This window comes from Leucopleurus acutus (assembly GCF_964270905.1).
Source record: "Leucopleurus acutus genome assembly, chromosome: 4".
NCBI classification, from domain to species: domain Eukaryota; kingdom Metazoa; phylum Chordata; class Mammalia; order Artiodactyla; family Delphinidae; genus Leucopleurus; species Leucopleurus acutus.
The window spans coordinates 152,773,095-152,798,102 of NC_139146.1; the positions used below are offsets into that span (position 1 = coordinate 152,773,095).

At 34.6% G+C, this 25,008-nt stretch overlaps 1 protein-coding gene across 3 annotated transcripts in view; it reads left to right on the top strand.

Annotated features, from left to right (window-relative positions):
- Nucleotides 1-25,008, top strand: part of FSTL5 (follistatin like 5) — a gene marked incomplete at both ends in the record, with an annotated part of 643,376 nt that overhangs the window by 177,018 nt on the left and 441,350 nt on the right. For all 3 annotated transcript variants that reach the window (XM_082838713.1, XM_082838714.1, XM_082838712.1), the window contains one exon: nt 7,577-7,825. In XM_082838713.1, coding sequence (XP_082694839.1) covers nt 7,577-7,825 — 249 coding nt within the window. The remainder of the gene's footprint in view (nt 1-7,576; nt 7,826-25,008) is intronic.

The following is a 25,008-nucleotide window of genomic DNA, read 5'->3' on the forward strand; positions in this document are numbered from 1 at the left end:
TATATGAAAATCAAAATGCCTAATGGGTTTTATTTATAAAAACAAATTGATTATTTAAATACTTTTTTATTTGTATATCTGTTCTTATGAAAATTAATTACTTAAAAAAGTAATGATAATAACTAACATTTAAATGGAGTTTTTCATGTGCCAAGACTTTTAATTTTGTTTTCAAATGAAGTGTAAGTGATTTACAATGTTACATTAGTCTCAGGTGTGCAGCACTGTGATTAGATATTTTTATAGGTTATACTACATTTAAAGTTATTATAGCATATTGGCTATATTCCGTGTGCTGTACATTGCATCCTGTATCTTATTTATATTCTACCTAGTAGTGTGTACCTCTTACTCTCCTTCTCCTAACTTGCTTCCTTCTCCACCCCTCTCCGCACTGATAACTACTAGTTTGTTCACTTGTCTATGAGTCTGTTTCTGTTTTGTTATGTTCATGAGTTTGTTTTATTTTTTAGATTCTACATATAAATGAAAGCATATAACATTCTTCTTTCTCTGTCTGACTTACTTCACTAAGCATAATACCCTTCAGGTCTATCCATGTTGCTGCAAATAGCAAAATGTTATTCTTTTTATGGCTGAGTAATATTCCATTGTGTATATACACCACGTCTTCTCTATCCATTCATCTGTTGATGGACACTGAGGTTGCTTCCATATCTTGGCTGTTGTAAATAGTGTTGCTCTGAACACCAGGGTGCATATGTCTTTTTGAATTAGTTTTTTTTTCGTTTTCCCTGGATATATACCCAGGAGTAGAATTGCTGGGGCAAACTATTATTCCTTTTTCTCCACATCTCACATTTATTATTTGTTGTGTCCTTGACAATAACCATTCTGGCAGGTGTGAGGTGATATCTCATTTTGGTTTTGATTTTCGTTTTCCTCATGATTAGTGATGCTGAACATTTTTTCATGTTCTCTTGGCCATCTGTATGCCTTTGGAAAAATGTCTTATCAGGTCTTCTGCCCATTTTTTAACTGGATTGTTTATTTTTTTGATATTGAGTTGCATGCGGTATTTATATACTTTGGATATTAATCCCTTATTAGCCATATCCTTTGCAAATATCTTCCATTCAGTTGGTGGTTGTTTCATTTTGTTGATGGTTTTCTTCGCTGTGAAAAAACTTTTACATTTAATTAGGTGCCATTTATTTATTTTTTCTTTTGTTTCCCTTGCATGAGGAGAGAGATCTAAAAAACTATTGCTAATATGTATGTGAAAGAGTGTGCTGACTTTTTTTGCCCTAGGAGTTTTATGGTTTCATATCTTACATTTAGGTCTTTAATCCATTTTGAGTTTATTTTTTGTATAAGGTGAGAGAAAATGTTCTAATGCCATTCTTCTATATGTAGAGTTCCAATTTTCCATCGCCAGGTATTGAAGAGACTGTATATTCCCCATTATATATTTTTGCCTCCTTTGATATAGTTTAATTGACCACATGTGCATGAGTTTGTTTCTGGGCTCTCTGTTCTGTTCCATTGGCCTATGTGTCTGTTTTTGTGCCAGTGCCATAGTGTTCTGATCACTTTAGTTTTGTAGTGTCTGAAGTCAGGTGGTGTGATACCTCCAGTCTTGTTCTTTTTTCTCAAGATTGCCTTGGCTATTTGGAGTCATTTGTGCTTCCATATAAATTTTAGGATTGTTTTTCTAGTTCTGTGAAAAAAGTCATGGTTATATTGATAAGGATTGCACTAAATTTTTTGATTGCTTTATGGACACTTCAACAGTATTAATTCTTCCAATACATGAACACAGGATATCTTTCAATTTTACTGTATCATCTTCAGTTTCCTTCATCATTGTCTCATAGTTTTCAGTGTAGGTCTTCACCTCCTTCAAGTTTATTCCTATGTATTTTATTCATTTTAATGCTATTGTAAATGGGACTATTTTCTTGCTTTCTCTTTTTGATAGTTTATTACTAGTGGATAAAAAGCAACAGATTTCTGTAGATTTATCTTGTATCTTGCAGCTTTACTGTATTCATTTATTAGTTATAATAGTTTTTTGGTGGAGACCTTAGGATTTTCTATTACAGTATCCTATCCTCTGCAAATAGTGACAATTTTATGTCTTCCCTTTCACTTTGGATGCCTTTTCATTCTTTTTCTTGTTTGATTTCGGTGGCTAGGACTTAAAATAATATGTTAAATAGAAATGGTGAGAGTGGCTATCCTTGTCTTGATTCTTGTTCCTGATTTTAGAGGAAAAGCTTTCAGGTTTTAACAGTTGAGTATGATGCTGGCTGTGGGTTTGTCATAATGGCCTTTATTATGCTTAAGAAATATTTATTCTATACCACTTTGTTGAGAATTTTTAGGACGAATGTGTGTTGAATTTGATAAAATGTTTTTTTGTGTGTCTATCAAGATGATTATGTGCTTTTTATCCTTTGTATTTTTAATGTGATGTATCACATTGATTTGAAGTTATGAACCAATCTTGCATACTTGAAATAAATCCCACTTGATCATAGTGAATAATTTTTATATATTGTTGAATTTTGTTTTTATTTTGTTGAGGATTTTTCAATCTATATTCTTCAGGAATATTGGCATGTAATTTTCATTTTGTCATGGTATCAGGGTAATGGTGGCCTCCCAGACTGAATTTGGGAGTGTTCCCTCCTCTTCACTTTTTTGGAATAGTTTGAGAAAGATAGGTGCTAACTATTTTTTACATGTTCAGTAGAATTCTCCTGTGAAGCCATCCAGTCCTGGACTTACAGTTATCAGTAGTGTTTTGATTACTGATTCAATTTCAATTCTAATAATCAGTCTGTTCAGAGTATCTATTTCTTCTGATTCAGTCTTGAACAATGTATGTTTCTAGGAAAGTATCCAATTCTAGGTTGTCCAATTTGTTGGCATATCATTGTTCATAAAATCTCTTATTATTGTATTTTTGTCGTAACAGTTGTAATTTCTTCTCTTTCATTTTTTATTTTGTTTATGTGGGTCCTCTTTTTTTTTTTTCCTTAATGAACCTAACTCAGTTTTGTTTATCTTTTTAAAAAAACAGCTTTGGTTTCATTGATCTTTTCTATTTTTTTGTCTCTACTTTCTATGTGATCTTTATCACTTCCTTCCTTGTGCTGACTTTAGGCTTTATTTGTTCTTTTTTCTAATTCCTTTAAATGTAAGAGAGATATATATATATATATATATATATATATATATATATATAATCCAACTGTTATAATGTGTCATTTAAGGCCATTGTTTCCTTATCAATTTTCTATCTGGATAAAAGTATGGTGTTAAAATCCCCTACTATTACTGGATTATTGTCAATTTCTCCCATATTTATGCCAGTTAATTGTTGCTTTATATATTTAAACACTCCTATATTAGGTGCATTTGTGTTTAAAAATGCTATACCCTTTTATTGTATTGATCTCTTTATCATAATATGATGTCCTTCTTTGTCTTTTATTATAGACTTTGTTTTAAAATCTACTTTAAAATAAAAAGCCTACCCAGCTTACTTTTGTTTCAATTTCCATGGAGTATCTTTTTCCATCCCACACCTTCAGTCTGTGTGTGTCTTTAGCTCTAAAGTGATTCTCTTGTAAGCAGCATATAGATGGGTCCTGTTTTTTGTTTGTTCATTTTGTGTGTTTTAATCCAATCTGCTACCCTATGTCTTCTGATTGGAGCATTTAGTCCTTTGACATTTAAAGTGATTATTGATAGGTATGTACTTACTGCCATTTTGTTATTTGTTTACTGGCTTTTGTTTTTGTTTTTCTCTGTTTTCTTTTTTTCTTTTTAGTCTTTTCTTTGTTTTTTGATGATTTTCTTCAGTGTTATATTTGTGTTTCCTTCTCTCTAGGTTTTGTATATCTATTGTAGCCTTTTGTTTTGCAGTTACCATAAAGTTCATATATGTTGACCTATAAGTACATCTGCTTGATTTGACCTGATAGTCGTTTAAGTACAAAAAGTACAAACACGTTCTAAAACCTGTATATTTCTTACTCCCCCCACACATTTTATATTTTTGATTTCATATTTTACATCTTAATGTCTAACCCTTAACTGTATATTGTACCTATAGTTGATTTTATAATTTTTGTCTTTTAACCTTTATACTAGATTATTGAAACAATTGATCCACAGTCTTTACTATGTACTTGCCTTTTCTGGTGGGAATTTTTCCACCCTATAATTTCTTATTTCTTGTTGTACCCTTTTATTTTCACTTTAAGAAGACTCTTTAGCACTTCTTGTAAAGTCAGTTTAATATTGATCAGTTCTTCTAGGTTTTGCTTCTCTGAGAAGTTCTTTATCTCTGGCTCAATTCTGAATGATAACTTTGCTGGGTAGAGTATCCTCGGTTTTTGCTTTCACCACTTTGCATATATCAGGCCATTCCATTCTGGCCTGAAAAGTTTCTGCAAAGAAATGAGCTGATAGCTTTTTGGGGGTTCCCTTCTGTGTGACTCTTTCTTTTTCTCTATGCCATTTATGATATGTCTTGGTGTGGGTCTCTTTGGGTTCATCTTGTTAGGGATGCTCTGTGCTTCCTGATCTGTATATTTGTTTCTTTCCTCAGGTTCAGGACGTTTTCAGCCATAATTACATCAAATACACTTGCCACCTTTTCCTCTCTCTCTTCTCCTTCTCAACACCTGTAATGCAAATGTTAATGCACTTGATGTTGTCCCAGAGGTCCTTTAAACTACTCATTTAAGAAAACAAAATCTTTATTTTTCCTGCTCTGTTTGGGCAATTTCCTTTATCTATCTTCCAGATCACTTATGTGTTCTTCTGTATACCTAGTCTGCTGTTAATTCCCTCTAGTGTGTTTTTTAATTTTAGTTACGGTTTTCTTCAGCTCTCACTGGTTCTTTTTTATATTTTCTAGTTCTTTGTTAAAATTTGACTGTGTTCATCTATTTCCCCCCCACCTCCCCCAGTTCAGTTAGCATTCTTACTATTATTGCTTTCAACTCTATCAGGTAAATTATTTTCCTCTATTTCACTAGGGTTTTTTTCAGGGATTTTTGTTTGTTCGTTTGTTTTTGCTGTTATTCTTTCATTTGAAGTATATTCCTCTGTCTTCTCATTCTGTTTAACTTTCTTTTTCTCTATGAAACTAGGTGAAACAGTTGCCTATCCCAGGCTTGGTGGTGTGTCCTTGTGTGGGAGTGTCCCTCTACACTCTGCATATGTTCGTTCAGGGGCTCTGGTGGGAGAGCTGGATCTGAAGAGAGCACAGGCTGTGTCCTTCCCTTGGGTGTCCTGCTTTGGTGGGTGGTGGTGCTGGTGTAGTTGGGCCACAGCCAGAGCCAGGTGAAGAAGGTCAGGACATCGTCTATGCTCAATAACCATTACTGCCCTATCTGGGGCAGGGATGAGGCTTGAGGAGCTAGAGCAAGAGCCCTGAGGTATTTGGCTTTCACCCAGGTGTGTTGGTAGTCTCCACCTTGATTTGGGACACAGCCAGGGCTTGAGTGCTTGGGCCTGCACTTCTGTGCTGGTTTCACTTTCCCCCCTGGTGTGCACACTGTCTTTAGAGGCTGGCTTGGTGCTGCACAGGTAGTGCCGCACCACTGAACTGACCCTGTCCACTCTCAAGTGTGCACAGGGACTCATGAGCTGGCAGTGTCTACCTCCGCACTGGACAGAGGCTGTGCTGGGGTCTCAGCTGGCTCCATTCCCTGCAAATATGTGCAGTCTCATTGGCAATGACAGACTCTGCCTTAGCGGGGAGCAGTGCCGGAGCAAGATGGGCTGGAGCAGGAGGCCATGCAGGCTGGATGTGTGCAGAGGATGTCCTGGCGGGCTGGCCAGAGCCCCAGGGAATTTCAGTCTTCTGCCTTCATGATGTGACTGGGAGTAAGTCTGTGTGTGTGCTCTTTTAAGAATGGAGTCTTGGGTTCTTACAGCCCTCTGGTAAGCCCCAATGGTTTTCACACCAGCTAAGAGGACTCACCTTCCTGGTGTTGGACGCCCCAGGCTGGGGCACCTAATATGTAGCTTGAATCCCTTGCTCCCAGGGAGAATCTCCAAGCCTGTGATATTCATTCCTCTTCTGTGTCCCCTGCTAGGGTGTGGGTCCATGCCTGATCACTTTCCTCCCTTCCTATCAGATGCTCTGTGGATCTTTATTTATAGCCTTGGTGTAGAAGACCTGTTGTGTTTGTCCCAGGTAGATTTCAGTGAGTGTTACTCTACGTGGATTTGTAGTTTGATGTGTTTGTGAAGGGAGTTGAGCCCAGCCTCCTTCTGCTCTGCCATCTTGATCTCTCCCTCACAAACCCTTTAATCTTGATAACTGTTTGAGGATACTATTAGTCCTATTTTACAGATGAGGAAACTAAGTTATAGATGTGTTAGATACCCACCCAAGGTCCTGAAGTTTGTAACTGGTGGAGCTATGATTTAAACTCTGGATCAGAAACCATGTTCTTAATCATTGTGATGCAATCATGTAGGGAGATGGTTTTAAATCAACCAGCTGAAAATATACACTAAGTATCTAATAAAATTACTGTAATTTAAGTTTATAACCTCTCAAAACTTTATTTTTTGCAGTATGTAAGTGTCACCAGTGGTAAATATATGTACACACACATTTATGCATGTGTATATATATGAATATATATTATTCCTTGAGATACATGTATATATATTTCTCTCTCTCTCTCTCTCTCTATATATATATATGTGTGTGTGTGTGTGTGTGTGTGTGTTTACTGACATTTTTTACTTTTCAGTCAGATAATGTTCTCAAAGAAGAAAAGCCAGATTTACCTATAAAAGCCTGAGTATTTAAGTTGCTTAGTTTGGTTTTAGTACAAGACTGCTAGATCCACCTATACTTTTCTGATGCAAATGTAGATTGTTAGACTGAACAAGTAAAAAGACAATCAAATTCTTCATGATTTGTTCATTTAGTCTTGAAATTCACCAGTAATTGCCAAGTGGCAAATGTCAAAACAAGAAAGGATCAGATGTTAAAACCCAGAAAGAAGTTTTCAAGACACTGCTTCTTATTCCTATTCTCTCCTATTTACTACATTATATACATACATTTCTTTTCTCCTACCAGAATTCTGCTAATATAAAGGTTGACATTTGTTAAACATTTGCTATGTGTCAAGGCTGTGCTTTCCGTGGACCAGTATATGTACTATTCCTTACAACTGTAGGAGATCATCTATACTATCAACCTTGTATTACAGATAGGACAACTTAGCACAGAGAAGCAATTTATCCAAGGACATAAAGCTAATAATTGGTAGAGAATTTGAGTTCAGGCATTTTAACTTTAGAGCCCTTGTCCTTAAGGACTGTAATACTCATTGGGTAGGGAGGTGAGAGCTCAAGGAGAAATGGGAAAGAAGGGGAGTATGTTAAGGGTATTTTGAAAAAGTTCACCTGCTGGTTCTAATACAAGTCCCTTCTCCACTGAGAACAAATGAACTCTGATTATATTATATTTCTCTTAGATTATTTTTTTCCTTTTCCCTTTAAACTTTGACATCAGCATTTTATTTGGACATATGAGTCCAAGTGATTTTCTATTCTTTGTCCTTAGGATTCCTGATTCAGGATGGCCCTTTGGCATCTTGTGAAAACAAATACTGTGGTTTGGGAAGGCACTGTGTTCTCAGCAGAGAGACAGGGCAAGCAGAATGTGCCTGCATGGACCTTTGCAATCGGCACTACAAACCTGTGTGTGGATCTGATGGAGAATTCTATGAAAACCACTGTGAGGTGCACAGAGCTGCTTGCCTGAAAAAACACAAGATTACCATTGTCCACAATGAAGACTGCTTCTTCAGAGGTAAATACAGGGTGAGCCTAAAGGGTCACCTTTCTCTATTTTTTCCGTCTTCTCAACTAGTGCCTTTAAGTGTAAACTCTAGCACCACTTTATATAGCAAGTGTCTAAAAAAATAAAGAAAAATAATGTGAGCTTAATGACACTTGTGAGCAGCCAGTGGATAGAAATTTACATGGATACAATTCTGAATCTCAGTCATGAGAACAAAGCTGGCCAAAATATGACTCAGAATTTAATATAGCTTACAGCATTGCACCATATGGCTTCCCAATCGTGGCAGTTGTCTTAGGGACACAGAGTGGCCAATTCAGTCAACAAGCCAATTCCACCCATTGAAATGTACCTGGAGTGAAATTGAGAGAGGAATGAATGCCAAGCCATGCTGTGAGAACATCTCATTTCTTCCTGATTAAAAATGATGCCTTCAGCTAGTACCACATAATTCAAATTATATGGAACCTGTAAATGCCCACTGAAATAACTATGAACTCATGCTAAACCCAAATAGTAAATCTGAGATGACAATAATTTAAAATTTAAAAGTTAGCAGTATTTACTACCATGGTGCTCAAAATCAGTGGTAACTGTTTATATGAAAAGTACTGCTGAATTAGTAATTTGACAAATTGTTTTAACATGCTGGATAAATAAATCATTAAACATCTTTAATGCCTTTGATTTATTTATAAACTTATTTCTTGTTTATTTATTTATGCTGGAAAGAATATTTTTTTATTAATAGTCGTAACACAGACTGAAATTCTAAAGTGTTAAGTATATAGAACTCCCATCATTCTAACAGGTCAGTGATCAGCTTGGTTTCTAATCTTCAATTGGTTCTACATCCCTAGCTCTCAGAATGTTGCTGAAGTATTTTTACACTTAAAAGCTCATGTGATATTTTAATTCTTAGCTTAAATGTATGGTAACATACAATGTTGTTCATTTGCCCACCGATTAAGTTTTCTTTTTCAAACTTGGTAGAAGAAAGTATTATTTTCAAGGCGATTTTAAAAAAGACACACAGCTTTTCAAATGAATTAAGATGGAAGGCTCTGTAGCCATTGTGGCTACTAGAAGCCCTTTGATATAAATGAGATAAATTACAAGAATAGTTTCTTTACCAGAGTGAATCTGTGCACCTTGATTACATGTATTGAAGAAATTGATGGCATTAGATTATTTTCTTTTACTGAGAATAACAGATGCTTTGGTTTCAAGTTCTGTTTCTTATCCTCTTCTATCTAATCTGTCTTATAAATAGCTAAAATTAACTGGATTAACATTGTGCTTTAATACTCATAAAATAATATTTTTCTGTCATTTTGACCTGAAATGGTATAGTGAAAATTTTACTATTCCATTGATACGTAGTATAATAAAACTATGTAAATAATATGCGATTAACTTAGAATTATATTCTAATATTGAGGTTTGGCCCAGCTGATTGATTATATGGAAATATACGATAATTATCATGTGAGGAAAAAAATCTGGAGTATTTAATGTTCTGCTCTATTGCTGGAGGCTTAGGCATAATGCATTGCAGTATGCAAATCAGCGTGGAAATAAATGAAGTGGATATAGCGTGTAATGTTGCCTTCCTTATGAGTTACTTCATAGAACAGTGGTTTAAAAATCTTTTGTCCTTCAGACATACTAAGCATATTTATTAGATCTATGATTGCTTCCAAAATACTTTGTCATCATACATAGTATTACAATTTAATTTATATTAACTGGGTGAGTTACCAGGGGTTAACACATTTCCCAGGTCTCAGAATTTGTGGGTCTTCTGTTTGTTTATTTGTTTTGGTGTTTTGCCTAATATAAATATATATGTATCTCATAAGAGGATTTTATTTCAGCAGAAAGGAAGTAAATAATATATAATAAAATGATAAATTGCTTGTATTATTAGTGTGCAATTGGCCAAATTTTGGACATAAAAGAAGATTCTATGGAGCCGAAGGCCTAATAGTGTGATGGCTAAAATTAATTCTTGTGCTTGTGGATTATTCTTTCTGTGGAACTTCAGCAATTTATATTGTTTCAAATAATGGCCCAAAGGAAGAAGCAAGTCAAAATATTATGTTCAAGAACTGCTAAAAAATTATGTTTAATTAAATATTTTCAAATAGAAAAAATCAAAACAAGCAAAATAACAGGAATCTTTTCCTCCTTAAAATTTTTTTTTCTACTTTTAGACCTAATAAAAGGTGATTAAGAAAACCTTATAGAAATCAACAAACAGGAACCTATAGGCCAAATCGGAATACGGCCACACTATTAGTTTAGGAATTGTCGTTGGGTGCTTTTGAGCTACAAAAGGAGAATTGAGTTGTTACAACAGAGACAGTATGGCCTGCGAAGCCTAAAAAATGCTTTATCTTCATCTTTTCAGTAAAGGTTTGTTAACTTCTGATTTAAAAGATTACTAATGCCTTAAAATCAATTTTAAACATATTCGCAGATCTTTATTATCCTCTCTTTTTGGCTAGGGTGGTGAATACAGGGACCTACGTGTGTGGTAAAATTGACTAGAACACAACACACATATCCACACACAAATGGATAGAAGTGAAACAGAAAATCTGAGTAAGATCAGTGGATGGGGTCAAAGTTGGTATCCTGTTTATGATATTGTACTATAGTTTTGCAAAACATTACTTACCATTGGTAGAAATGAGTAAAGGATGCATGGAATCTCTCTGTATTACTTCTTCAATTGCAGATGACTATATAATTATCATAAAATAAAAGAGTTTAATTTTAAAAGTACTGAAAAAATAATAACAAAAACTTTTTAAAAAGTTAAAGGAAGATTTGCATTATTCATTAATGACTTGAACTTTAAGCAAAGTCCTGTTTGTTTCACACATCATAAATTTATCAGATTTATGTTTAGTATTTATAATTAAGCCTGTATATTTATTCATCATTTTAAAATTAAGATTAGAGTCCAGATTAAAAACATTTATATCTATATTTATCTCTATATCAATACACATATCTATACTTATATCTAACCTATATCTATATATCTTATTATTATTATTTGTGCTAAATATTTAAAATGCCTCTGTAGTATACTCAGCATTTATTACTACTGACTCATAAACATAGACATGAATTCACTAAGAATTTTCTTTAGTGATTTATGATTTCTGAAACTATAGAGAAAACATACATCTGTGAACACAGATTTTTTTCTAATTTATTTCTATTCACATTTATTTGATTATGAAGAAACTGTCTACAATAGGATATAGAATATTACAGTATTTGTTTATTGGCATCAAATACTTTATGATGATCTTTACCATAGAATCAAACTTTCCATTTTATATAATGCCTTGTTATTCACTGTGATGAGAGTTTTGCTTTAATTTCCCATGCCTCACCCGCAAATGGCTTTCTAACTGCTGCACTACACGTGGTTACACATAACAAATAAAAGGTCCTCTCACCTGACGCTGGGTCAGTCTGTCAGACACCGGGTCACCCAGCAGAATTTACACACTCAGAGTACAGATGTAAGCTGGAGTAAGAAGCTAAAGATATAACCTCTGCCAAGAGGAGTAGGGAATTAAACCTTTTATGAGAAAGTCAATTGAACAGAAACACTTTGGCCATTTACTGCACTGATTATAAAACTGCTATAAATGCAAATGTTCTGTGCACCTAAATGTGCATCACAAAGAGTAACAACTTGGGAAATATGTTTTTTTACAGCTATGTGTGTGCTATTTGAATGAGATCTGGCATAGTTTTCTTTTTCTTTGGTATAATCTGGAGAGACATTCATATTTCATATTTAATTGATTCTCTTTCCTGATTATTATTATTTTTTAAGACAGAACTTCTAGAACTTAGGCTAGAAAACTGGGCTGCCAATGATATTTTAAAATAGATCAGTAAAATGCCCTGTGATATTCCCCCTGGGCTTTTAGATTGCCTTTTTTTGGGAAAGGGCATGTTGGTAAAGCTTCTATTTTATGTTGAAACAGGCTTGTTTACCATTTCATGAAAAATAATTATGTTGATAATATCAACTTTGGAAAATGGTACCCAGATGTTGGTTTGTTTGTTCTGTTCTATTTTGTCTTTAGTCAGTATTAGCCAAATGGAATTACAGATTGGTGGTGAAATTAATAACTTGGACAAAATGCTGACACTCAGAAGTTCAGTTCCTCTGAATGCATCCTGTACCCACAACCTCAAAACCAATTTTATTAGTCCCCTGAATTTCATTAGATGTACATTAAATTTTTCTGATTTGATGACAAAATCAACTGAGCTGTGTTTCATTTTTCATATTTATTTTGCACTGAAATTTTAATCAGTGTTAAGAATATAGTTTTGTTGTCACTCTCCTCTCTAATCAAACTGTGACCTGCAGAATCCTACGTATAACCCACTATATAACATACTTTAGGAATCGTTGTTAGGTGTACATTTGTAAATGCACTATTTGCTACTAAAATCATACCAAATGTTTAGTTCTCCCCTGATTTTTGAAAACTCTAAAGGATTTTGTAAACATTACATAGTGTATGTGTTTATCTTCCATTTATAGATAGTAGATATGTTATAGATTTTACATATAATATGAAAAGCTCCAAAAGAGGAGGATTTAAATGTTAGGACCACCCAACAAATGTATTAAAATATTGTCAGAGAGAAATGAGAAATATTGTGTATTATTTATGTCAAAACACTTTCACAGCTATTATATTATTAATTCATTATAATAACAAGCCAGAAGGCAATAAGCCTAAGGTTTTTAAAATGGCTGCCAACATTCACACATAAGTTAAAGCTTCTTGGATAAGAACCAAGGGCTTCTGGCCTCTCTTTTAGTGCATGTATGCTTCAGATCATTCCACTTAAGTCTCTAATGCCATAATAGCTTACTTGCCTTTGATTTTTAAATATTTATTTTTTATAGTAATTTCCATGTGACTATTTTACGTTATTTAGAAACAGCGTTTCTCACTGTGGTATTTGTAAGGGTTAAATAATGCATTTAACACAGTTCTTGGGCAAAAGAAGTTAGTAAGAGATAATTACTGGATTTAAAAGACTGGAACTTAGGGCTTCCCTGGTGGCGCAGTGGTTGAGAGGCCGCCTGCCGATGCAAGGGACACGGGTTCGTGCCCCGGTCCGCGAAGATCCCACATGCCGCGGAGCTGCTGGGCCCGTGAGCCATAGCCGCTGAGCCATAGCCGCTGAGCCTGCGCGTCCGGAGCCTGTGCTCCGCAACGGGAGAGGCCACAACAATGAGAGGCCCGCGTACTGCAAAAAAAAAAAAAGAGTGGAACTTCAATAACTGTGAACACTTGATTGAAATAAATTTTCACCCTTGAGTCTGGGAAGCCACACATAATTTCTTTTAGGTTTACATCAGTCTTGCGTAAAAGACTCTGGTCAAATTATTACAGAACCAAATCTGTCAGATCATAATAAACAAATTGAAGGTAAGTTTTCCAATTGTAAATAAGACTACTTAAAGAAAAAATAACTCAAGTTTAGAAACATTTATTATTAGTTTCTTGATTGTAATTGAACATCTATCTCATAGTCACCTTTCTCACTGACTTATAGGCTTATTTTGCTTACCGTATACTATAAATAGAATACCTATTAGATGGATAACAATGTGATTTTACTCCCCTACCCCCCCATATAAATTTAGAGACTAAGTGGACTTCTTACTGTATTTAATTTTTGTCAAATTTTCCTATTTTTGTGACAAAAAGGAAGCATGAGTTAAAAGTGGCAGAGAAGAAAGTTTTGGGGATTTGAGAACAAAGAAAAAAATTTGTGAAACAATAAACAAGGAAAAAGAGAGAAAAGACCAGGGGGTGTAATAGGATGTTGGGTGGTGCTGACAAACCACGTGATATATTTTGCTCATGAATTTAACGTGAGAGTAGTCTTCCATGGCTGTGTATTCTTCTACTGATACAAATATAGTCAGCTGCTTAGAGTAAGGCATTGAGAAGATAAGGAATGGGGTTGAACCAGTATTTTAATTTTTCCAGGAAAGAATTCCATAGGAAGAAAGAGTCCAAAGCCATATTTTCCACCTCTCTCAGGGGCAGAATTATTATGTTATCTTTGCTTTATTGTGCATATCTGCTCTGTATCCAGAGCTCTCCTGGTGAGTACATTTTGCCTCAGCTTGTGTATAGAACAAAATGGATTCCCAACCATCTCTAAATCCTGGAAATTCTATTACATATTTTGGGTTAACTTCCTAATGCTAACATACAGTTTACATTTGTGCCTCTTAGTTAAAACTTGCAATAATGAAATCTGTTTAGACTAGTTAGTCAAGACACACCTTTCCAAAGTATTTGGAAAGCATGTAAGTCTACAGTAGCTATTTTATTTCAATGGCTTTCCATCTCTCTTATGAATTAGCAGTCACCATTATGTGTAACTATTTGTGTCATACACAAACTATTTTTATTTAGGAAAAAAGAACTGTTGACAGATAACTCTGAAAAAACAGAAAGTGGATGGGCAATTATCTTGACATATATCTAAGATAATAGCATTTTATTATTCCATCAGCAAGCCATAAGTCAATGTTATTGAGAACAGTCATTGTGCTGAGGATATACTTTGACAAATGAAACTGCTTTATTTGATTAAGCAAATTATCTGAAAGTTTGAGGCAGCTCAAACATTTTCTATCAAATATTTCTTCATTTAAACATTTAATTTATTCAATATGTTTTAATCAATCTGGCTCCCAATCATGTTGGAATATAGATTGACTTAATGTGGATGTTTCTAGGGTTTTTGACATTTAATTCACTTTTTTTTAATATAAATTTATTTATTTTTGGCTGCATTGGGTCTCCGTTACTACGCGCGGGCTTTTCTCTAGTTGCAGAGAGCGGGGGCTACTCTTCGTTGTGATGCGCAGGCCTCTCATTGCAGTGGCTTCTCCTGTTGCGGAGCATGGGCTCTAGGTGCGTGGGCTTCAGTAGTTGTGGCTTGTGGGCTCCAGAGCACAGGCTCAGAAGTTGTGGCGTATGGGCTTAGTTGCTCCGTGGCATGTGGGACCTTCCCGGACCAGGGCTTGAACCCGTGTCCCCTGCACTGACAGGCAGACTCTCAACCACTGCGCCACCAGGGAAGCCCTAATTCACTTTTTGAAACATTTTTTTCTTAAAAAGGAAGAAAACGCTAATAAAAATTGAGAGAGATGCATGAGCTTTTGATGAATCTAATTAAGCATTAGTGTAATTAATTGAAAGGAACAATATTACATATGCTTGATTAAATTTTTAAGTGTTCAAAGTGTCACATGCCTGTCAAAAGGTTTCAGGTAATAATTAATAAAAGTATCTACAGAAAATATATATGCATATGTATACCATGGACAGGTATTCATGAGCAAATATAATTTTTTGACTGTTCGCTGGTGATCGTTTATTGTCACCTAATCCTGCGGCTGACCCATTTTAAAGGCACTATCCAAAGATGAAGGTGACACAGTTCTTACTTTTGCCAAATTAGTGGAAATGAGTGGCTAGTTCATTCAATAAATGCCCATTGATGTTTTTCCCCATTGCCAGAAAATCTCATGTTATGTTAGATAAGCATCTGTGCTTGATAGTCAGATATGCTGAAATCATTCTGTGTCAAAACAACCTATCTACCCTTTGTTTAAGTGAAACATTTTTTTATCCGTGTAAATGTGTCACATTACATCCAAACATTATTGATGGCCATATACTTTCTGTTCTCTTGGCAGTTTATTATTACTGAGTATGAGGTCCAAATTAAAAGAGGAAAGGAGGGATGCTTGAGAACAATATTCAGAAAGAAATGAGACAGTCACATTCAGAAAACAACAGGGAAGTTCGAACTCAGAAGGAACGTGTTGAGAACAACTTCCACCTTCTTATCCCGCGTGTTAACTCACGCGGCTTTGAAAGTCACTGCCCATTCTTTTAATAAGAAGGGAGTCTTCCTTTGTAAGAATTCACATCTTTAACCTATTCTGTTCACTCTGTCAACCTAGGAGATACTGATCATTCACTTGAATTTCAGATGAGTACCAGTAAAAGTGTTGTGTTGTAGTGTGTGCTGAAGCTAATTCATATGTATAAAAACTCAGACAGCCTGATGTCCTGCATGTAGTGCGTGGCCTGTTTTGACTAAGGGAATATTATAAGGAGGAGAATGATTTTTGGAACTGTTCATTTGCATTGTATCTATCTAGTCACTGGATGTCCATCTACTTCCAAACAAGCACAGAATATTGACATTAGAGCTCTAGCTTTGAGTGGAGTTTCCATGCCTTATCAAAACCCATAATTCATTTTTTGGATCCCCAGATTTACTTATTTTCAAAACAGCTACATGGGTGTAAATTAATTATATAGACAATAAAACTGAGCGTTGTTTAATTTTTCACTTGAAAGATACTAATAGGCCCACATCAACTGCACTTTTGGTGAAATAGAAAAGAACATGCCAGTTGGTATTGGGTGTGTTTTCCAGTACTCGGAATAATAACTGTGGCATTTAGCTATGATGGCATTCTACAAAACATAAGAGTGGGGTTGGGGTTTAATTAAATTTATGTCAAAATTACTTTCAGATCCTGAAGAAAAATATGCTTGAATAATACAGCACATGTTTTGGCCTTTAAAAATCTTAGGAAGTGGAAACATTTACATGACACGTTGGCACGGTCTCTATAGCTCAGAAACAGCTCATACACAACATAGCGACAGCTTTGTTCATTAATTCCACAGTAAACCTGCACACCGACTCCTGTATAAATGTGTTACTGCTGTGTCTACATCTACTGGAAGTAGCAGGTGTGGAGTTTCATTTAAACATATCTTTAAATAGATGAGAGAAGGATGATGCCATGTCCTTTCTATGGAATTCTAATTATTTCACCATCAGAATAGTACGCAAAATAAATAAATAAATAAAAATCATATTTAGACATCGAGACATTATCTTACAAGCAGTAGAGAGCAACAGGTTGCTGTATTTGACTCTAGGTCATCCTAAATATTTGGAAATTTTACTTGCAGACACAGAAAATGGTTTGTTAGTTAGAGGCAAAGCCTCTTCTCACCTCACCCCTCTCGCAGTCCCCCTCACTGCCCTGTCCCAACACGGACCATCCCATTGCCCTCTGACACTGGAAAGCAGTGACCTCGAGAGAAATGTCATTACACTGTGGCTTTTGGAAGAGGGCAAGGCACTGCCCCCATTTACAACCCAAACTCTTGACCCTGTTTCCTAAGAAAAGCCCAGGAAGACCAAAGTGTTAAGTGCATAAAAAGCAAGCTGTATTCCAACCTTATTTCCAATCAAATTAGAGTGAATGGATCAATTTGAGCTAGAGCCTTTAGCTATTTCAAAAACCTATCTTCTTTTCACCAAAGTACTTGACTCAAATCTCGTTGTCTTTGTCTGCTGCTGTCTTTTCCTACTCTTGAATGCTGGGCAGTCTCTTCACCAGTAACTAGTAATACAGAAGGAACTCTGGTTGTTATTCGAGATATCAGTGAGCATTCATAGGATTTCACTCTAGTTGATTTCTTGCCATTTCTTGGGGCACTTAGTTATGTCTCATCCTCAGGAAACTCAAGTTTCTTTTCCATTCTTCTATCGCAAAATCTCTTATATGGACTCAGGATTCTGGTAGTTTTGACTCTTTGAAGTTATCACAGGTTTGCACAGGTTGGGCTCTAATTCCGGAGCTCATGTGCCAAAATCATAGGTTAAAACATTGTCCAAAGGTGGGTCCCCCAGAAGATTCCAGGCTCAGCTACTTTCTGCCTCTGAAGCAAGCCTCACTCTGAAACTTCTCCATTCTCCTTCTTTTCTGCTTGGTCGCACTTTGCTCAGGGTTCTCTGTGGTCAGTAAATCTCAGCCAGGACTCTGCCAGCCTGCCGCACCATGTTTCCCTCATTTTGAACATCAGGGTCAAAATTCTATTTTTCATTATTACCTACCAGTGCATCCCCAGAGCCTTCACCTAAACACAAGAAAATGCGTCTTGTTGGTTTTTTTGCTTTACCTTAACCATACATATTCATGAACTTTGATCATAATCTCCTCTAAAAGTAGATGTAGATCATTTGCTTTATATTCATAGTCTACAAAAAGGCCATTCAACAGACTCTTTCCTGGGCATGGAACGAACGTCTGGGACATGGTGTAGCATCTCTAGGTAAACATACAAAATTCAATTATTCCTGACCAAGCACCCTGGGAGCACAAAAATTGCATTGCAGGTGAATTTTATTGTCCACCAACATTTCTATGATAATTATGTCTAATTTTAATCATTTAAAAAAATTTTAAAGGAACTACAATGGGAAGGAATATCTCCTGTAAAATGAAAATTACTTGACAAAAAAGGTAATTTTTTCATAGTTTATTAAAAGTGAATTTTTATATATTGGGTTTGTTAAGGCACCATATCACCCAACTGCCTGTTACTGTGATAGGGCCTGTGATAAATTCGTAATAGTAGGCAAGAATGAAGTAATTCAAATAGAATTTTAAAGTAGTAATATATATGTACATACATATACACATTGATTTGAAATTTTAATATTTACAATAATAATGCTAATCTCTATTTTCTCACACATTTTAACAATAAAATAATGAGTTTTTTTAAAGACTGGTGTTAGTGTGTACAGATATGCCTCAATAATTAACTGGCTGAGGATCCAGCGATTCTTAACATAAAATAACCAATAAAATGTACAGGTATATTAATGTTGGTATTGGTACTCAAATCATTATTACTTTTAACATTTTTTTCTTTATTATGTGAAAATGTGTGTGTTCTGTGTGTGTTTTGTGGTTTTTGTTTTTCTAAGGATAGCATAAAGAGCATCTTCTACTGTCTAGTTTCTGCTGAATGCCAAACATACCCTTCCTCTTTAAGAAAAATGAATTTTATATAAATGGAACACTATCAGTATTGTTTAACATAAATTATTTAGACTAAAGTAAAGCTTCAACAGTAAGTTTCATTTTATGAGAAAAAGGTGAATGGGATGTTTAAAACAATTAGCTCTCATCATTAATCAATAATGAATTGAGTTTTGAGAAAATAAACTTCCTATTTCTAATTATCAAATCCTAAAGCACTTGAATAAACTAAATTGTGAGCTAGCTTAAGAAACAATCCTCTTGATTCTTTAATTATTTTAAGACAAGGCATCACCACATTTATGTTGTGCACCTGCAAATCACAATAGGATTGGTATTTATGTGCCAAGGTCTGTAAGTTTGGAAGTGATAGAATTCATCAGAATTGTGTTTGTTTGTGAATACCTAAGTTAAATCTGGAAATCCTACTTGGAGTTGAAAAAATCATATTTCTTAAAGTTTTAGAATTTGAGATTATAGAAAAAAGAAGTGTTTTTTTTTTTCCTTATAGGACTATTCTAATGCATTTTGCGATATACAGGACATTTTTCTTTTCCCTGATTTTCTCCCATGAGCTCGGCTCTTGATTTTTTCTAGTAATACTGTTTCTGTCTTTGTCATAATGTTGCCGTTTACCTTCAATCTTTACATGATTGAAGGAAGGACTGGAGACTTGGAAGAATAAGGAGGGGCCCAGAGTAACACAGAAAGCATTTGAGTGGCCGAGGACATGAAGTATCTGAATTTCTGTTAATTAGTGATGGATCTATGCATCGTATGCTTTTGGAGAAAAAAGACTAAATATACTTTGGAAAATCCACATACTATTTCCCCAAGAGGGTCTTATTGTCTATAACTAAGGACTAAAAATGCTCCATGTATCCTCAGTGAAATATCGATGTCTAATTGTAGGGAAAATCCAATGTGACTTCAATAATTGAGCTATCAGGCTTTTGATAAGAATTATTTTTAAAAGTCTTGAGATACCTAAGATTTATGTTGTATGTCAGCAATTGTTAAAAAATACATTTTACTAAAATTATAATATAGTTATAACAAGGATGTTTTAATAATTTACACCTAGGAATAGCAGTGGAGAAAAAAATGAAAGGATGGTTTCAAGTAATAAAAATTGAAGAAATGAATGAAAAAGTGTTCCTCATTTTTCTTACTTTTATGAGACAAGGTGTAATAGTTTTTGAGGGGTCTAGAAAAGAAAGGTTTTTAAAAATTATCCCTTTATGCCAAAAGGAAATGAAAATTATATTTGAATAGAACCCTTGGGGCCAGTCACATCAATAGCATCCTTTCAACTTTGTTAAAAGTGGTGGTACATGAAATAAGAGAAACTTTTAGAAGACTTAATAACCTGATCAAGCAAAATGAATGAAGTTCATGAAAAAGTAAGTGTTAGAGCTTGGGATTTGATATCCTGTAGGAATAATACCTATTAAAAAATCCCACAATAAAAATCCTGATAAGGTGTTTAATATAGTCTACTGCCAACTATTGCTAGGGTGAGTAGCCTGACTTTGATGATTAATTAGACATCACCCTTCAAATATCTAAAAGCAACTATTGAAGTCTTAATATTGGTGGGAAAGCTAGCAAAAGGTAGGATAGCAGATATGAGAGTAGCAAGGATTAAATATATCCACAAAAAATATTCTTTGGGAGTTATTTTTATAAAGCTTTACATTTTAATTCCTTTCATCTTTAATGACACAGATTCACAGAGGATGAAGAAAATAAAGAGAAACACTGCTATATTCAAACTTAGCCTTATTGCCTTCGTCTATTATTTAAATATCTGTATGTTCCCTTGCCTGATCATTTAAAATATTATGTATTAAAAAAAATAAAACACCTATCTCCATGGCTTTAATACTAAGACAGTTAATTTGGCTAAGTATTATTAGTACATAAAAGCAGGTCTAAGAGAATCTTCATTTAGTGAAATTAAAAGGATAAATGTTTACTTATCAGATTAAATATCATATGATTTTACATATTAAATTGATTTTACAGAGTGTTTATTTTATTTTATTTTTTGACTATACCGCAAGGCCTGCAGGATCTTAGTTCCCCAACCAGGGATGGGACTGGCGCCTCCTGCAGTGGAAGCGCGGAGTCTTAACCACTGGACAGCCAGGGAAGTCCCTACAGAGCGTTTTTATGTAGTTGCGATCTTCATTAAACTTATTAAAACTAGGCAAAATATAGCTATGTATAACATATAATTGGTAACAATATTAAGTTGGTAAGTATTTTAAAGAACTGAGCAATGAAACTTACCAGAGTACATATAACAAAGTATATTTAGATAAAGAAATTAAGAAGAAAAAAGAGATTGAAAATGTTGCACATAGATACTCATCTTTATTTGGGGTTTAATTGATGTAAACCCAGCCTTATGCTAGTTTTTTTTTGTTTTCTAACTACATATCTATTTCAAAGATTAGAATGAAATTTATAGAAGACAGATAAGATTATGTTGCTCTCCTTCTCAAAACACCCCAAATACTCTTTAATACCCCAAGCAGAATGCAGTCTTAGTCATAATCTAGGTTTCACAGGATCCATACCTTAGGCATGCTTTTTATCACTCTCCCTAACTGCTCACTCATTCGGTCCCATGTCCCTTTTCACTGATACTGAAACACGGGGAGCTCACTCCCGCACAAGGGCCTTTATGTTCCCATCCTTGCACGGCTGGGAAGGCTGTTCCTCAGGTCTGCACATGGCTTATTCCCTCACTCCAACTCTCATGTGTCACCTCCACATAGGACATCCTTTATAAAATATCTTTCAATATTTTTCTTCAAAATACATTTAGTGTTCTATACTTAATTTTTGAGTACAAAATACATTAAGTATACCTTAGTAACATTACAGAAATGATACTAGCAATTTATGACTTCTGGGTTTTGGCAGGCTTTCTTATTAAAATGTAAACTCAGGGAGAGCAGGGACATTTTCTTTCTTATAAACCATTTTGCCAAGTCTAGAATTGAGGTAACAGCTCAGTAAATATGTGGTAACTAAGTGAGGGAATAAATAAAAGAATGAATATTCAAACATATCCCTTCAGACATCTTGAAGGATAACAATAAAAGTGGTTTAGAAACACAATTTCAGAGTAAGAATACATTACTAACAGGTTTCTAAAGAGCTTGACAGTACAGACAATCTCAAACATGTTTATCTTTTGCTATAACCTCTTTACAAATGAGAACTGGTCAGTGCTTACTGACTGAGTAGGACCAGACCAGGGCCACAGCTCTACTGCTGGGATGTGTCTGCCTCTTCTCAGGGTCCAAGGTGCTCACAGACGCCTTCGCAGTGGCTTAGTGTCCACATACTGCTGTGATTATTAAGGGTTTTCTGTTCTTTCATTTCTTGTTCGCTCGTTTTGTTGTTCCTGCTGCTCTCTGCACTTCATTGTTTTCTCTTTTTAGTTTCTGTTTACTTCATCCGATTAGATGCCTTCTGTTCCAATAATGTTCTTCAACCTCTATTTGAAGGCTGATTTTGACCATCTGCTTCATAAAACAGTTCCTTGATTATGCTCACTTGCCTTGAACCACTGTTAAAAGTAGTTATATTAATATATATATTTACATATGAATATAAACATAAATATAAATATAAAAACAGTCTCACTTTGCTGTCCTGGGGTCAGAGCTTTCTTGGTAGCGCTGGTAACATGTTCTCTAAATACGCAACCTCTTCCATGCAGGCTCCTTTGCGTTCTCTTCACAGACACCTGGCTGCTCTGGAGAAGGGGTTTACTTGTCCTTGGTTTATTTACTTGTCTGTATATACTGTCTGCTTTTCTCTGTTTCCTCCCCACTGGAATGACATTCCTTAAAGACAGGGACATTATTTGATTTTTCATCACTGTATCCTCAAATCCTAGAACAGAATCCGACAGTTAGTAGATGTTCTGTAAGTAAGAAATAGCTTAAAATCCTGAATAAATAGGAAGAGAGAAGCTTCCTAGAAGTTCTGCAGAAGAAGTTTAGGACTTTTCATGACACGTCTGTGTGAATGTATCTGTTTGCAGCTTTGAAATTGTTAAGCGACAGAAAAATCCAATGAATTGGATTAAGCAAAAAGTAGGACATTTAGTTGTATGTACAATTAAAATTATAAGGGTAGAGTAAAGTTGCATGCCAGAGCTCAAATGCGTTCCCATGAAGGTGTCCTCTGTCCGCTCCTGACTCTGATCTCCTTTGCATCAGCTCTGCAGACCTGAGTGGCAGAAAGCAGACTTTCTCGAGAGTCTGCAGCACCATGGGACTTACTTTCCTCAGTTTCCCATCCAATGAAAGACAGACTCTCTCTCTCACACAAATTCCCATTAGAATCCCATGACTGACAGTTGTGTCACCTGCCCATCTCTAATTCTTTGCCCATCAACTGACCCTTATGCCAGGCCTGTTTCAAATATTGAAGATGGAATTACTCCGTCCAAGAGGATAAGGGATGGAGGGAAAGTATCTTCCTGAAAGAAAACTGTGGGGTTGTTACCTGAAAAAGGGTAACAGAGACTGAGCAGTGATGGACCCCTCACTAAAGAAGATAAACAGATGCAAACATGTGTATGGAAAGAGACTCAACATCAGTGTTCATATGGGAATTGTAAATATAAACGACAATTAGATACTATTATGTAACTATTAGATAGGCTAAAAAAAATACCCAAACTGACAATACCAAATGGTGGGGGGTCTTTTGGGGTTTTTTTGTTTGTTTTGTTTTTTCCAAAAGACTTGACGCAAACTTGAATTCCACATAAAATTGAACTCTTCAGTTTGCTTGCTGCCACTTAGTGACTTTCACGTTCTGGCTGTTTAAAAATATAAGAATGACAATTTTCATTTGAGAGTTTGTTGTAATTATAATCTCAGGACTGAATTATACTTCCCTGCATTCCACTATAAGGAGATTGAATTGTTTACTTGGTGTATCTGTGTAGATACCACAGACCTGATTTATTGCTGGTAATGATATTCAATCATAGATTAGCACTCTAAATATTAAAAACTTAAAACACGTATTAATAGTTGTTGAAAGTCTCCTGAGAACTAATGCTTAATTTTGAGAAAGTAAGAAAGTGTTCTTTGGGCTGATAGATGCAGGTTTTAAAAGCATTAATTAAGAATAGTCAGAAGTGTCCCCAACTGTTATAATTTCCTCTGCTTCAAAATTTGAGTAATTTCTCAGAAACCAATATTTAACAGTTTGGCAGTTTCTTACAAAGCTAAACATTGTTTTACCATATGATCCAGTAAACATGTTCCTAGGTTGTTGAAAACTTAGGTGCAAAAAAAAACACCCTACACACAAATGTTTATAGCAGCTTTATTCAAAATTGTCCCAACCTGGAAGCAAACAAGATGCCCTTCAATAGGTGAATGGTTAAATAAAGAGTGGCAAATCCATACAATAAATACATAAATATATGCAATATAAATATGAATGTAATTTATAAATTAAATTTTAATATAGTGTTATATTTATCTTATATATTTAATATGTAATACATAATATTCTAATTGCCTAATACAAATAAATTAAATAGAATGAAATGTGTAATTTATTCTTTTAATAATATTTTTATTCATAAACAGCATGATCCAGGTGAATTCAAATGTTTGGTGTCTTAATTTAAAAATACAAAATATTAATATATATTTACTATTTTTAAAAGTATATATATGTATAGTTATATATATATATATATACACACACACATATATATGTCAGTAGAATCCTTAATCACCTAATGAAAAAAATCAATACATTTCACAGAATGTATGATTGATCGATTGATTGATGCTTCCACACTGAAAATAAAAATGTAGAATGTAAGTATACGAAATTCAATTGTCTATAATCCAAAAGGTCTTAGAGAATAAAAACACAATTTTTAATTTTTATAAAATTCTTCTCACGAAATTATGTAAATGCCTGATTACTTAATTAGAAAAATGTAATAGTTTTTCAGGTTTAAGATATTAAAATATATCAGCTTCTGCAGCTGCAGCTTTATTAGATACAAACTCCATTATATATATTATAACCATTAATATTTATTGATAAATAAGAAATAATTCCTAATATTATATAAAACAAAATGGAAGATATGAACTTTTCCCAGTTGCATTAAGCTGCTTTAATTCTGTCTAATCTGTATGTGTGTGTTGCAGGGAGGTGGTAAACATCTCTTCAGCATTTA